The 16,535-nt window shown below is 40.3% G+C and overlaps 1 protein-coding gene across 2 annotated transcripts in view; it reads left to right on the top strand.

Moving 5' to 3' along the window:
• Positions 1-16,535, top strand: part of Plekhm3 (pleckstrin homology domain containing M3) — a 165,425-nt gene that overhangs the window by 77,575 nt on the left and 71,315 nt on the right. Inside the window, exons 6-7 of one of the 2 annotated variants that reach the window (XM_090354700.1) lie at positions 12,333-12,396; positions 14,327-14,482. In XM_090354700.1, the coding sequence (XP_090210826.1) occupies positions 12,333-12,396; positions 14,327-14,401 (139 nt within the window). In that variant the 3' untranslated portion in view covers positions 14,402-14,482. Of the gene's footprint in view, positions 1-12,332; positions 12,397-14,326; positions 14,483-16,535 lie in introns of those variants that run through there. The other variant, XM_090354699.1, reaches the window with a different exon arrangement.

Below are 16,535 nucleotides of genomic sequence, written 5' to 3'. Positions count from 1 at the left end.
GGTAGGCGCCAGTGTGGCCACTCCATGCATGTCAGAAGCCATCCCTTCCTCGGGACCCTTGATTGCCATCTACAAGGAGAGTCATGGTCCCTTTGTGAGTCTTCAGTGACTAGAAAGAGATCAACACACACTTGTTACCGCTAGCTGCCTACTGCACACATTCACTGCAGTTCAAATTAAAGTCAAAAGACATTCACAGTTAATCTCAGTTAATCATCACATCATTGTCTTCATTTTTCAGTTTGAACCTTGACATTGTCCAGTAGCTTTGGTTAAAGGATTACTAAGAACAATTCACATCTTCTCTTACACTTCACTCCTACTGTCCTCACCCTAGGCTGTATTCTTAGTACTTTCTCTCTATGATTTCCTACCTGAGAAGGTAGGATTACCTCCCATGACTCCTCTCTTCAGCCCATCTGCAAACCATACTAACACAAATGGGTCTTAGAGGATAGTGGTCATTTTAGCTACTTGCAAGCATAGATGGTGTCTAGTCTCAAACCTGACTGACTCATATGCTTAACTTTGCCATTACATGGTCCCAGTGAATAGATCTCCAGCCACAATCTCCCCACAGTACTGCGGGACATAGCCATCCCAACCCAGCTGACACTCATCATTTTGACACCACTTCTCCACTGGTCCTCAATGCCTGGTCCCTTCCTGGTCTCTTTCAGCAATGGTAATCAGAACCACACGTCTGATAGCTGCTCAAGATGTTTGCATCTCCTCATGTGTATGTCCTTTCTTGCTGCATAGATTGGGAGTGTCTTGTCTTTCCCTTCCCTTCCCTCTACTCCCCACCCCTCCCCTCTTCTCCCCTCCCCTCCCCCCTCTCTATTTTTTTTTTTTTTTTGCCAGTCCTGAGCCTTGAACTCAGGGGCTGGGCATTGTCCTTGGGCTTTCTCAAGGCTAGAGCTCTATCACTTGAGCCACAACACCACTTTTGGCTTTTTCTATGTATGTGGTACTGAGGAATCGAACCCCGGGTCTTCGGGCATGCTAGGCAAGCACTCTACCACTAGGTCAAACTCCCAGGCCCTCTCATGATCATTTCTTATAAGAACATAGTAATATTTAAAAAAAAATAGACTACCTCAGAAATTAAACAGCCTTTTTTTTCCTCCCTCTTTCAGTTCTGGAGTTTGAACTTAGAGTTTCTCACTTGCTAGGCAGCCGCCTTACCATTTGAGTCATATCGCTAGTCCTTTTTAATCAGGTTATCTTTTGAGCTATAGTCTCAGTTTTTGCCATCACTAGCTTAGACTGTTATCCTCCTATTTACACTTCTCACAGTAGCCAAGATGACACGTCTGTACCCTTCTTGCCAGCTTTTTTTTTTGGTGTTTCATGAACACTGACCTGGAACCATAATCTCTACAACCCTAGGATTACACGTTTGAGGCACTGGTGCCCAGCCAAAACAGCCTGCCTTTCCTTTCCCTTTCCCTTTCCCTTTCCCTTTCCCTTTCCCTTTCCCTTTCCCCTTCCCCTTAGCCTGCCTGCCTGCCTGCCTGCCTGCCTGCCTGCCTGCCTGCCTGCCTTCCTTCCTTCCTTCCTTTCTTCCTTCCTTCCTTCCTTCCTTCCTTCCTTCCTTCCTCCCCCCTCTACCTCTCTCTCCCTCTCTCCCTCTCTCTCTCTCTTTCTTTCCTTCCTCCCTCCCCTTCTTCTCTCTCTTCTTTTCTTTTCTTTCATTTGAGCCACAGATATACTTCTGACTTTTTGCTAGTTAATTGGAGATAACAGTTTCATGAACTTTCCTGCCTAGGCTGGCTTCAAAATTGATCTTCAGATCTCATTCTGATAAATTGCTAGGATTATAGGCATGAGATACTAGCACCTGGCCAAAGCAGCTTTTTCCTTTTTTCCCCCTGTTTTCTAGAGTCCCAGGTCCTTTTATGCCAGGCTGGCTTTTAACCTTGATCCTCAGATCTCAGCTTCCTGAGTAGCTAGGATTATAGGCGTGAGCCACTGCGTGGCTCCAAAGCAGCTTTTTAAAACCAAGTAGTTTAACTGGGCATTAGTGGCTCACACCTGTAATCCTAGCTACTCAGGAGGCTGAGACCAAAGGATTATAATTCAAAACTATCCCAGAAATAAAAGTTATGAGACTCATCTCCAATTATTCCCCCCTCCAAAAAAAAGGGAATAGTCTAAAAATCATTTTTTTTCTTCATCTTACCTTGGACTACTAAAAATATTATCTATCCTGATAACTGCTGCTTGGTGCTGTTCAGAAGCTCCAACTAAAGCGCTGTTTTTCTCTACTGAATAATGAAACATCCAGTCCAAGGAAACATATGTGGCTGCCTAATGTTTCTTATTAACTGACATTGAAAGTGTGAGTTGGGGACTTGGTATGGTGGGTACATCCTAAGTTCTATATGACATAAATGAAAGCTAGTTTTTCTTCAATACTAGTTGAAGACAATAAGCACTGTGGAATATGTTTCCCTTTGTTGCTTAGAGCAGACTCAGATTCATTCCTTCTTCTCAAAACCACTCATCACCACTTGCACTGCCACCACTGGGGTCTAAGCTGTCCTCATTTCTAATGGTTGCAGTAACCCTCTCTCTGCTCTACCCTTGGCCCCCTTCAGTCTGTTCTTAAGATTGTAGCTACTATTGATGTGTAAATAAAACTATGTTACTTTGGGAAAAGCCAAGGTCTCCCATTCCTCCCTTGCTGTATATCCATATTCCCTGTCATCCTCTCTGTATGAAAGTTGTGTTTTGTTCCTCCCAGTAGATGTAAGATATATAAGTCATGGCTTTTTATCCTCAGTACCTAACATAGTACCTGATATAGAGTGAAGTTGATGACTAAAGTAAATGAATGAAATACTGTTACCAAGATTCTGCCCACTAAAAAAGGTACTGCTTATCAGAGAAAATAAAAATAAAGCTATTTATTATCCTACAACTTTGGCACATATCCTTCCAAACCTTTTACTCTGCAAATGATTAAAACAGTTCCATTCTGTACACAGTGGTTTTGTGTGTGTGTGTGTGTGTGTGTGTGTGTGTGTGTGTGTGCTCGCATGTGTGCATGTGCGCCTGCTCGCATTCACATGTGTCTGTGCCAGTCATATGGCTTGATCTCAAGGCCTCACACACTTGCTTACCATTTTTGCTCAAGGCTGGCACTTTATCACTTGAGTCATACATCCACTTCTGGCTTTCAGCTGGTTAACTGGAGATAAGCATCTCTTATTTTGTGTCTCCAGGCTGGCTTTGAACCAGGATTTTCAGATCTTAGCCTCCTAAGGAGCTAAATATAAAGATATGAACCTCCAGTACCCAGCCCTTTACATTTTTAACTAGTCATTTTGTTTAGTATGGTTGGATATCTTTTTATGTCAATAAATATTTGTCTAAAGCATCATAAATCACTGAGTGAAAAATGGTATTTTGATGTATGAGCACATCCACAGATCAGTGTTCTTAGCAATGAGGAGTTTTACTCAGTGTACTCATCAAATAATAGACATCTGATGACATACATATTCACTCATAGCAGAATCATTATTCCAAATGGAAGCACACACTGTCTGCAACAGACAGTGATACTTAATACGGTATATATTAATAAACTTTGTGGTAGGAACTATAGTAAGCTCTGTATTAATTTTGCTAAACTATGTACATGCATGTATCTACTGAAAAAAATTTCAAAAAGCTAAGAAGTGATTTTGTCTTATTCTGAGGCTAAATGAAATATGAATGTAAATGATTAAAAAAATCATTTTCTGAGACAAAAAAAACCCACCTCATTGTAGGGAAAAGGACTGTATTCTCCCTACTATTAAAAAATGCCATAAGAATTTGAGCAAGGATATGTGACAGCTGTGATATAATCTGTCGCTTTTATAATCAGACTCAGAATAATCACAGCCAAAATTACTTTCTAAGCATTGCTACTCCAGGCTTGAGATTGTTGCTAAGAAACTTAAGAACAGTTTCTGAATGGGTAGTAAAAGAGACCCTTATTTCCTATAACTATCTGCCAAGATATAATATCTGATGCAATCTTACCACTTTTTGGACCAATGAGATTAGCAAAATGAGGTATCTAGAGAAATGATTGAAGCTTATTTCTTCCACGTGGGTTGCTATCGAAATATCTGCCTTTGATTTAAAATTGTTTTTCCATTAGCTGAGAACATTGCTGGACATATGAGTCCTATCCACATCCAGCCTAATGTAACTATTTCAGGAAGAGTTTGCAGCTCAGATCACGGACACCAAATTGCATCTCTCTGGGGATGCTTCCTAGTGCTTTTTGCTGATTTCAGTATGGGTGGGTGTGCCCTCAAAGAAAGGATGCCAAGGCTCGCACAACTCCATACAAATTACCCACCCTGGAACACATACTCCTGAAGAACAGTAGTACTGTGTGAATAAATGGCCTCCCTATGCAAATTAATGCTTTTTGTACCTCAAGCCATATTCTTCTTTAAGATCCTTATCATTTAGAATAAAATTCTGTAAGTTTGCATTTGTTGGTATGTTATCATTTTGATTGTATGTACATGAGAGAGTTGTCTTTTCTTCAAAGCCTGTATAAACTATTTCCATTGCAAACCTTTTTTTTCTTTTTCCATTTTAATCTTTTGAGTCTATAAGTGTCCATTGTGCATCTTTAGGAACAGAGCTTTGGGAGGATGGTGAAATGTATTATTAAGCACATGAAAATCTTGCAGACTTTGCTTCCTTGAGAGCCTGACCCAGTCTCTTTTCTTTCCTGAGCATAAAGGTTTGGTGGGAACTGAGATAAAGTCTTCAGAAATTCGTCAAGTTACACAAGTCTTAATTTATTTGACTTAATGTCATGGAACAAAATGGAATGAGGCTTCCCTTGCTTTTTTGTTAAGACTGCTGCCTTTGATTTCACAGGCAATTATCTCTGAATGTTTAACCCTGAGCGCCAGCTAATATAAGATCTCTGCATCATACATGACCTTTTTCCTTTTTCAGTTTTCCTCTTTTCTCACCTTTCTCATTAGAGCAATCTATGTTACCTGCCTAGTGTGTCAGGCAATCTTAAAGAGGATAAAATAGAAAACATTAGCCATGGATGCAATCGTGCCAGTGGATTTTTCAGGAGTTTTTAGCAGGATTTTTGTTGTCGTTTTCTGTGGCAAAAGGGAATGTGAAAATACTACCTGCCAGTGATGTCATTTCCTTTGATGGATAAGACAAGTGTAGAGTTGACTCTCCTTATCTCTTTTGTCCTGGACTGACCAGATGAACTTGCCCTGGCATGAGCAAGACTGCACATGTGGTTGGCCTGCTGTAGCTGCACTGCCAGCCCTGATGATTAATAGCATTGTGGCGCTGCGAGGTCACTCTTGCTGCACTGAAAGCCTTCGTGTGGCAGCTTCATCAGAAAACAGGAGACAGTGACCTTTTACCACTAGGATTCTGTTTACCAATGGACTGCTAGGTCAGATAACCCTCAGTTTGTTTGCAGTTTGGAAGTCCTGCTGTGGTAAAGTTTGAGGGTTACATTAGAGAAATTAATAATTATCTTTCGTATGATATTTTCTTTCTCTCTGTTTTTTAAGTTGGTTCAGCCTCTTTGTGCTCTACCACCTGAGCCACAGAGCCACTTCCAGCTTTTCCTGAGTAGTTTGCTGGCGCTAAGTGTCTCATGAACTTTCCTGCCCAGGCTGGTTTTAAACTACAATCCTCAGATTTCAGCCTACTGAGCAGCTAGGATTACAGGCATGAGCCACCAGCACCCAGCTTATATAACATTTTCATAAAGGCATGAAGCTTTTCATTAAGAAAATTGTGTGTGTCTGCAAGCACGTGTATTTGATAGAGCTTCCAGCTGGGTTCTCATTCCATTTCCTGTAGGGTTTCTAGACCGGGCTCTAGACCATTTTTCTGTGTCTTTAACTCCTGTTTCTGAACTAGCTCCTTTAGCATATAAATATGTCCAAGTCTCTTCCATCTTAAAAGGAAAAAAAAGGAACCTGCATCCTTCTTTAACCATGGCCAAATTTCTGCTCTTTCCTTCCAAGTTAACTTAAGAGAGTAATCCACAGTCCTCACCCCTCTACAGTCTGGCTTCCCTTTTCCCCTGAAACACTCCATCTGAAGTTACCGATGAATTCTTGTTTATCAAATCCTACAGACATTTGCTGTTATTATTTGACCTCCCTACTGCCTTTACTATCATCGACCCACCTCCTTCCTCTGAAATTCTCTCTTTCCTTGGCCTCCCTAGTGCAGCCTCTTTTGCTTGCATTTTTCCCAAGTTCAGTCTTTTCTTTGGTGTCCTTTCCTGGGCCTTTTGGGTAAGTGACATGTATCTCCTGCCTGGCTCAGTGCCTGGACTCAGAGGACTCCACTTGCACATTCCCCAAATGATACCAGAACTCTCCCCAACATCTCAGTGACCTTTTTCCCCAACAAAACTACTCCTCATTCTTAGGTCAGAAACTGGAACTGCAGTTCACCTATTTGACCTAGAGAGAAAATGAAATAACCCAGGCCCTTCACTTTCTGCTCACAGAACTCGTTCACATAGTAAGGCCATCTCCCCAACCTCAGGACAACCCCTTTAGTTCTGTTCAGGCCCTCTTCATTACTCACCTAGTTCTCTAAACTAAAAGGAAAAATCAAACTCTTCCTGTCTCCTTCTGTTGTTGTTAATGTCATGAGACTACAGAGTCATTCTCCTGCTTGAGCCACTTCTGCCTTATTCTTCATGTTTTGGAAGGCAGACTTGGTTCAGCACTCAAGACCCCCTTTGGCTGAACCTGATGTTCTAAGCTCCTACTCCATGATATGACCCCCAAGAGTCCCCCCCAAACACCGTACTCTCTCTGGCCTCAGACCTCCTACCTCAGTTGCTCCCTGCAAAGGAGCGCCATCCATCCTCTTTTTTTCCCTTGCTGAGTTGTCAGTTTCTAGAGGCCATTCCTAAAGTATCCTCACTCTGCACATATGTTTGTACATTAAAAAAAAACCACCTTATTTTCCAGCATACTACCTGACCTGTCATGTGTTATAAACCCAGGATCTACTTATTGCAATGAAATGTGTGCTGATTTTAAATTCTTATTTTAGGCTCTTAACTATAGTGACAAGTTACAGAAGATTATATTCACTCATGAGAAATGAGATGACCACAAGCATTTTTTTGAAAAAGAATGTAAATGATTACCCATTCTTTATTGAATGCATTAAAGTTAATGCTGATGTCTTAAAGGAATATCTAACTTTGCTTCCCACATGTGAATGGCTCCTCCAGCAAAAGACCTGCAGTGAGTTAGGCACTGTTGGCTCAGACCTGTGATCCTAGCTACTCTAGAGGCTGATCTGAGGGTTGTAGTTCTAAGCCAGCCCGGGCAGAAAAGTTCCTGTGAGACTTTTATCTTCAATTAACCACTCAAAAACACGGAAGTGGCACTATGGCTCACGTGGTAGATTGTGTGCTTTGAGAATAGAGAGGCTTAGAGACTGTCTAGGACCTGAGTTCTAGATCCACAATTGACAAAAAAAAAAAAAAAAAAAAAGAGCAGGCTAGGAGTTTGGCTTACTGGTAGAGTGCTTGCTGAATATCTCCTATGGCAGACTAACCACCAAGGAAGGGCAGGGCAAATAAGGACAGAAAAAGCCAGAAGTGGTGCTGTGGCTCAAGTGGTAGAGCTCTAGCCTTGAGGAGTCCAAGGATAGTACTCAGGCCCTGAGGTCAAGCCTCAGGATTGGCACAAAAAAAAAAGACCTGTAGTGACTTTGTCTCGGAAGGGCCTATTTATCAGATCTGCTCCATGCAAGCTCAGTACTACCTGAGCAGGCCTTGGATTATCTAGGTTTCTACAATTCCAAGGAATCCCTGCTTGTAAGACTTAAGCCACCGCAGAAAAAGCCCTGGGCATTACCCAGATGAAATCTTGCCACATCCTGAGCTTGGCTTTTATGTCCTTATTTGCCCTGCCCTTCCTTGGTGGTTAGTCTGCCATAGGAGATATTCAGGAAATATGCTGCCAATTCAGTCCACCTTTAGGGAAAGAGGAACTAGAGACCATGAGCTCTTATCTGGCCTTGCCAGGGAAATCTTAACCTCCTCTAAGCAGAAGAGCATAGTTCTACCTGGAAATACCTGCAGAAAAAATCACTTTATTCTTTTTTTTTTTTTTTGCCAGTCCTGGGCTTGAGCTCAGGGCCTGAGCACTGTCCTTGGACTTTCTCAAGGCTAGAGCTCTACCACTTGAGCCTCAGCACCACTTCCGGCTTTTTCTGTATATGTGGTACCAAGGAATCGAACCCGGGTCTTCGTGCATGCTAGGCAAGCACTTTAACCACTAGGCCAAACTCCCGGCCCTCACTTTATTCTTTTATGTACATTAAAAAGCATTGGTATAAGATATACATTTTAACACCTCCCAGGTGTCTCTCTCAGGAAATTTATTCTCCTATTTGACATCAGTATTTTTTATGCCACAGCTTCCTCCCAAGAGAAGAGTTGCTGATTGGCGTTATCGCTCTTAAAAGTCTATATTTTTAATGGCCACCACTAAATCTTCTGGATCTAACATTTTCTCCAGACACAATAAGCTCAAGTCCTTTATCTTTTCTGCATATATTGCATTTTCCAGTGCTTTGTGTCTGTCATGACTAGCTTCATGCAAATAAGAGTATTTTAGACACCAAGAGTGATAAAGGAAACAATAGGTAAAGTACTTTGGAAAGGGCTTAAAATCTTGTCTAAAGGGAGAGGGAAAATAAACATGTGAAATACATTGACACACTTAGCAGCATAGCTAAATAAATACATAGCTAATTTTAGCTGAACAAATAGTGTTGAAGGAGTATGTGAGATGACTGTAGCCAAAGTTGTTGTTTTGAGAATAATGAACTATGCTTGCAAGTCAGAAAGACACAGTAAGAAGAGACTGGAAATTCTCGTTGCTGCTTATTACTTGTGTTCACTGAAGTACTCATCTCTAGTAACTCACACATACTTTTAGGTATACATGTAGTCAGTTTGGTCGGATGACTAAGTACTCTACTTATCCAGTGGGATGCTCTGGCAAGAGGTTGCCAGCAGGATTTGGTTTGTAAATTTCTAAATAATTCTTGTGTCCTGTCTATTTCGAATCATAGACATTTTAGTATTTTAGAACAGAGAGAAATATGTAAATAGTAAAACATGGCTAGTTCATTTATCCCTGTTAAAGATTATTTTAGTCACCTTCATTCTGAATTTTTCTCCAGATGGCCTGTTTTCCTGCAAATCACAGAAGAGGTAGGAGCTAATGGTGAAATCACTTTCCAGTCCATTTACTTGATTTACTGTGCGGCTGTTTCACAGCTCTACAGCCACATTGCTCTCATTTTACTTGATTTAAGGAAGTTCGTTATTAAGCAAGTACCTTTCAAAAAAATTATTCCTTCCTTTCCACCACTCCTAAGTATCATCTTCTCCCACATCAGAGTATTGTGCCGTGTACCCTAACCCCAGAACACACTGAAAAACAATGTTCTAGTTTTCCTCTTATAAACACATGTGCTTGAGTCTTAGGGGGACTTGAGAGTCACCTCACAAATACATAGTATAAATATATTCATCCACAATAATGAAACAATGATCTGTATACACAGTATCATATACTGGATTGAATCCTGTAACAGGAAAAGAAAACAACTGGTGAAATCTGAGTAAAGTCTGCTAGTTTACATAGTAGTCCATTGCTAAATCTTGATCAGTGTGCCTGGTTATGTAAGATGTAAGCATCAGAGTATAATAAGGATATGAGTACTTTATACATACAGACGCATTTGAGACTGGAAGTCCATGGAAATGCACTAGTTATTTTCAGAGCTTACTTTTTCAAACATGAGAAAAATTGTAGAGCATCAAAGTGTACTTTTAGATAGATATAGTTGGATAAACAAGGTAAATATAGTCTACTTCATCCATGCCCTGTCGGCTTCTTCAGTTTTCTTTCTCTTTGGTGCGGTTCTTTACACATCTACCACTCCAGCTACATTTTTGTGCTAGTGTCTAAAGTGCCGTTAGCTCATTTTTACCTTCTGGTCTCAAATAGAAAACAAAAAAAGGGGAGAAACAAAGAGGTAGTAGGAGGGAGGGAGGAGAGAAGAGAGGAAAACACACACACACACACACACACACACACACACACACACACACACACACACACACACACACACACACACACACACACCAGTCACTGACTATATTGCTACTGACCTAGACAAGACCTTCATGCTATAGCCACATTAGATGATTAACTCAAACTTACGTCCCTCCATGTCTAATCACAAGAATTTAGAAAGAGCACAGACTTTTGCATTTAGAAGGCCCTGGCCTTGAATCCCAGCTTTTTGTCCCTGGCACCTTAGTTTTTGCCTCTCAGTGTGTGTCCTCTTATGTAAAAGGGAGTTTATACTTAATGTGCAAGACTGTTATGAGAACTAAATGGAGTGATATATGTCCAATGCCATGTTCAAACTGGGCACTTCTTATTGTCACTACAGCTTAGCACTATATGGTGACATGAGGAATAGGTCTCTTGATCAATCATTTGTGTGTGTGCGTGCACGTGTGTGGTGTTTATTGAAAGTATAGATTGATCATATCTTTTGATCCCTTTAAGGATCATGGTCTATATTCCACAACATGGAGATTTACTGCTGGGAAGTCAAAGCCACATGGAAGAATTGCACATTTTCCCCGTATCCCAACTAGCGGCACTACATACAGTTGGGCTATAATTCCTGAAGGTGCATCCTTGCACTATAAGAATTGAAGAGAGCCCAATCTCATGCCCTTGTCACTTAGTCTGTTCCCATTCCTGTGGATGAAGCCCTGTTTTTCAACAGAATTCTTCAGTGCTCCAAATTAGAGTATATGTAATCTGGTTTTGTGTGTGTTAAAGTCTTTGTCTAATTCAATACCCTTTTCTCAGTGGTCTGGTCATAATGTCTGTAACATAGTATGTGCTTAATCATTATTGGATAGATGAACGATGAAGAAATTACTCTCTAGGATTTGACAACTAACTATCCCTTAATTGAAAAACTGAATAACAAATCTCTCCACTAGTTAGACATTAGGCCAGGAAGTTCTAAACCTTGGTTATCCCAATCATTCATAAAGTTTTTTTTTGTTTTTTTTTTGCCTCACACTGACTTTTGGACTCTACCCATGCATTATTGCTGTCATTTTCTAAATGTTTCCCAAGCAATTATAAGACAGCCAGTCTTGAAATCTACATTTCAGAATTATGTTCCCTGTGCCTAAGTTTTATATTTCCACATTGGTATTATAATTATTAGTTTGTTTGTGTGTTTTTCCCTCACTTGACTTCTTGCTCTTTTGAACTCAGATACTGGGACTATCTTATTGATGATTGCCTTCCTAATATGAGACACAGTGCAGTTATAAATGTTAATTAAATAAATTGGTAGTTTCTTTTAAGATAGTTACATAGTACCACATATGTAAAATGTGGTACCATGACGTACCATGCTAACACCATGAGGTTTGTTTGGGGTTTGACTATTATGTGTGGGTTTTCTTACCATCCACCCTCTGTCTACTACTTTCTCATAGTGATTTTTTTCCTGTCCATTCACTGTCATCCAGATGCTGTAAGCTGACAGCAACCAAAGATACAGGACTTCATCAGGGATTCGAAACAGAATATTTCATCCCATTATTTCCATCTGCTCCTGGGCTCTAGAAATTCCCATCATTATGCATTTAGGAGGATAGATCATTATTATGACATTCAATACCAGTGGCCCCATAATGAAATCCAAACATACAAAGACAAATATACAGGTTGCCACTGCAGTGCTTCTCAGTTTCAAAATCCATTAACTTAGGTATTCAGTATTCCAACTAGAAAGATGTTTAGAGAGATCAAATTCAGTCACCCTTCTTATAGTGTCGAAGCTGAAGCCAGATGGGTTTGGGACTTGCCCAAGTTCATACAGCTTGTTAAGGACACAGCTACTATAAGAAACCAGATACTCTGGTCCTCAGTCTTGGACCACTATATAGTAATTAATATACACAAATATCCCTATATATATATACATGTATATCATATGTACATTTATTAGATTATGTTAGAAGTGAAACATCAATTTCTGAACTCCATTTTGGTATTTGTGTTAGAAAAATAGCAAGCAAAAGATAGTATTACAAGTTTCTAACAGGGTTTGGAAGTAGGAGTCATGGTAGAAAAGTGGGAGGGCTGAGGAAAGGAATTCTTGAATGAGACTTTGCAGAAAATGTGTCTTATAACATCCTACTTCTCTTGTGTGTCTGCCCTTGCTTTCAGAATTTTCCCCAGAGAATACCTCCTTCAGCAGATCCACCTGTACTCCCTGGCTGACCTGCAGCAGGTAGGTGGTAAGGAGCCATGCCACTTGTGTTTTCTTCCCGGGGATGTCTCTGGTCATGGTCTTGGTACCCAATCCTATCACCATATTGGTAAGTTTTCATCACACAATCTTGATACTTCAGCTAATTGATTCATTATTCTCTGATGGGAAAATTAAGTACTATTGCCGCTTCCTTCAAAAAGTTAAGCACAGAGCTACATGGCCCAGTGATTATACTCCTAAGCATAAGCCCTAGAGAATTAAAAATATGTATCCATATGAAAACTTGTATATGAAAGCAGGGCCAACCTGGACAGCATAGTAAGACCATAGTAAGACCAAAACCAAATAATAAGCAAAACAGTATCAATAATGCAAATGATGTGTGGATAAATGAAAGGTTGTTTTTAGCCATACAATAGAACTTGAGCCAGCCATAAAAGCAATAAAGTATTGATACATGCCTAATGTAGAAACCTTAAAATCATCATGCTGAGTGAAAGAGGACAGATAGAAAAATGTGCGTATATGAAGACTCTACTTAAATAAAATGTCCAGAATAGGTAAATTCACCGAGGCAGAAAGTATCTTAGCGGTTGCTAGGATCTGTGGAAAGTGTAGGGATTAGGAGTGACCAATTGTGAATGGAAAGGAATTCCATAAAAGTGGAATGGGCTGGGCTGGGAGTTTGGCCTAGTGGTAGAGTGCTTGCCTAGTGGTAGAGTGCTTGCCTAGCAGGCACGAAGACCCGGGTTCGATTCCTTGGTACCACATACTTAGAAAAAGCCAGAAGTGGTGCTGAGGCTCAAGTGGTAGAGCTCTAGCCTTGAGAAAAATCCAAGGACAGTGCTCAGGCCCTGAGCTTAAGCCCAGGACTGGCAAAAAAAAAAGGGGGTGGGATGGGGAAGGGGCACTCATAAAAGTTTTCTGAAATTATGATGTGATGATTGTTGTACAACTTTGTGACTATACTACAATTCAATGGATTGTCTGTCTGTTTGTTTGTTTGTTTATTTATTTTTATTTAGTCAGTAGGTCATGGGGTTTGAACCAAGGGCCCAGGCTGTGTCCTTGAGCTTCTTCACTCAAGGCTAGCACTCTACCACTTTGAGCTACAGCACCACTTCCATTTTTCTGGTAGTTCATTGGAGATAAGAGTCTCACAGGGACTTTATGCCCAGGTCAGCTTCCAATACCCAGTCTTCAGAATTTAGCCTCCTCAGTAACTAAAATTACAAGCACCAGCCACCCAGCTGATTGTTTACTTTATTTGAAAAGGTGACTTTTGGGTCTTATGGTAACACATGTTTATAATCTCAGCTAAATGGGAGATGGAAGCATGAAAATTAAAATTCAAAGTCGATCTAGACAAAAAAAAAATTAGGAAGATTCTACCTCAAAACTCAAGTTGGGCATAGTGGTACATGTTTGTAATCTAAGCTAACAGGAGACAGATCTTGATCCTGGCAAAATGCAATACCCTTTCTGAAAAATAAAGCAAAATGGGCCAGAGGTATGGCTCATATGGTAGAGTTCTTGCTTAGCAAGTGCAAAGCTGAGTTCAAACCCCAATACTGCCCCCCCCCAAAGAAAGAAATGAATGAATAAAAATAAAAGGGTGAATTTTATGATATGTGAATTGTATTTCAATTTTTTAAGTGATAAGAAAAAAAAAGATGAGAAAGGCAGTAGTGAATACATTAAGCCATCTAAACAAGCCTAACACTTAGTAAAACGTAACATAGCATCTAAGAGTCAAAAATCATCTTTTTATGCTTTTATTAGTACTTGCACTTTTAATGATTGACCAATTTAGTCCCTGGAGGAAACCAAACTTTTGTGTGTTCTGTCCTAAGTTCTGGTATGTGGAGCTTTGGTTAATCATTTAAATCAACAACTCCCTCCCTCAGAAGCTGCTGGACACTAAAGCATTACTTTCTTTTCTAAATAGGCCATGCTTCTTTCAAGAGCCAATTACAGAAATAATTGTGACAACTTTCCAAGATCTCAAATGGCTGGGATTTAGTCCTCTTGTCTTCTTCCCCGGTTGTTTTAGCCAAAAGAAATGAGGTCAACTTTAAAACTGTGTCCATTGTCTTTCTGTCATTTTTTCAGACTTTAAAATACTTCTCAAAGCTTCTTGTGTATATCTTTTTAAAAAAATATTTAAAATTAAGACTTTTGTGTTTTTCCCTCTGGAGATAGGAAAGTTATTTTAATTAGAGAAGTTTGACAGAAAATGAGGGCTCTAATTTCCACCTGTATGTCAAGTTTAAAACTATTTGCACAGATCACTTCCCATTAGCTCCTTCAGCCCTGCCACCCATTCCTGCACAGAAAAGCAGAGAGCTGCTGGCTAGGGTGCAAGGGGCTGCATTTTAATTACTGAATGTCATTCAGCAAGAAAGAAATGAGTTAAAACGTCTACTGTACATTTGTCTGTTTTCTAGCTGTCTGTCTGATCATAGTAATGCAGGGCCCAGCTCATTGCTTCAGAGGTCTGCTTAAAGATAGCAAGCATTTTGTAAATATAGTCTGAAATAGATGGATGGACTCTAAAGTGAATTCTCTGAGTAGTGCTAATATCAGATGAAGAGAAAAAATCAGAGTAATCCCATATTCGTTTTAGGGTATCAAAGTAGTACATCCAATTGGAATAATAAAGCCTGCTTTTTAAAGCTTTCCCTGCTGTCTTTTTTCCTTTCTTTCTTTCTCCTTGTAACAATCTAACCATACATGCCACGCAGCTTTCTTGAGTTAGTGGCCGTGGGGCTCTTGGTAGGCTAGGCCATTAGTCCCCAGCCCCCTATAAGCAGCTTAATCAGTTTTCAGCCTGGGTAGTAAAGTGATAGAGGCAATCAACAGCTTATCAAATCCATTGTGGGCTGGGTGGCTAGAGCTCAATCCATCCATTTACTTAGCCCTTACTTAGCCCCTCACTCTAACCTGGTTCTTTGTGCCTGGCTTTCAGAGCCCCAAAGTTATCATATTTAGAGGAAGTTTAATTCAATTACTGTTTCTGCCTGAGGTGGGTTAAATTGGATTTCGTTTTTGATCTGACTGTGTCTCGGTTATCAGCACTGAAGAACATCCTCTCCCCGCCCCCCCAGCCCATCTGCCTTTGCTTTCCATGTAAATATGAGCATGTTTTCCAGATCAGCTGGACACAGGGAGAAAGAAAAAAAAATACTGTTGTGAAAGAGTACATCAAGGTCATAGGAACTTTTCCTAACTAGCCAGCTTAGCCACCAGCCCTACATCATCTTACTCTTTCTCTGGCTGCTTTAGTTTTCTAGTAAATTACTTTCCCCTGTGAGATTCCCCTTCTCATTCCTAAAGGCTTCTGTTAAAGCATACTATTCTGTCTTATAACTATAGAAGAGGAATTTTGGTGTCCATATTTTGCAGATGAAAGGAAGAGAAATTAAACCAGGTGACTGAAGTGTTACAGAATCTGAGCTACAGTAGCATGGTATTCTTCCTATATGCACAGATGCCTTTCTACAGATTTTTCTTACAGGAGTTTAATTTTTCCAGGATCTTTAATTTAAAACACAAAGTGCAGGCATCTTTCTTTCCAAAAAGAGAAACACCGTGAAGAGATTTGTAATCAACACATATAGTATACAAAGCACTGATAATATTAAAAGATGCTGAAAAGATTCTAATACCAGATAATTTTAAAATGCAACTTCTAGCCAGGCTCTAGTGGCTCACACCTGTAATCCTAGCTATTCGTGAGGCTGAGATCTGAGGATCACGGTTCAGAGCTAGCCCAGGCAAGAAAATTGGTGAGACTCCTATCTCCAATTAACCATCAGAAAACTAGAAGTGGTCCTGTGGCTCAAAGTGGAAGAGCTCAGGCTTCAAGTTAAGACCTATAGTCCATGAGGTGTGGGGTGGGGGTGGGGGTAGAGATATCTTTTCTCTGGGTTTGTGTTTATAAATAATAAGCCCTAAAGCTTTAGCAGATATACCCAGCCAACCAGTTGAAGATTTGAAGATTTCATGCTACCTTGATGCATCTTTTGTTACCTTCTAAATAATCCCCCCCCCCCTTTTTTTTTTGCCAGTCCTGGGCTTGGGCTCAGGGCCTGAGCACTGTCCTTGGACTTTCTCAAGGCTTAGCACTCTACCACTTGAGCCTCAGCACCACTTCC

Source organism: Megascapheus bottae, chromosome 21 (assembly GCF_031878675.1).
Source record: "Megascapheus bottae isolate mThoBot1 chromosome 21, mThoBot2.hap1, whole genome shotgun sequence".
NCBI lineage: Eukaryota > Metazoa > Chordata > Mammalia > Rodentia > Geomyidae > Megascapheus > Megascapheus bottae.
Note: the sequence above shows the minus strand (reverse complement) of the source record. Positions and strands in the feature narration are given on the sequence as shown.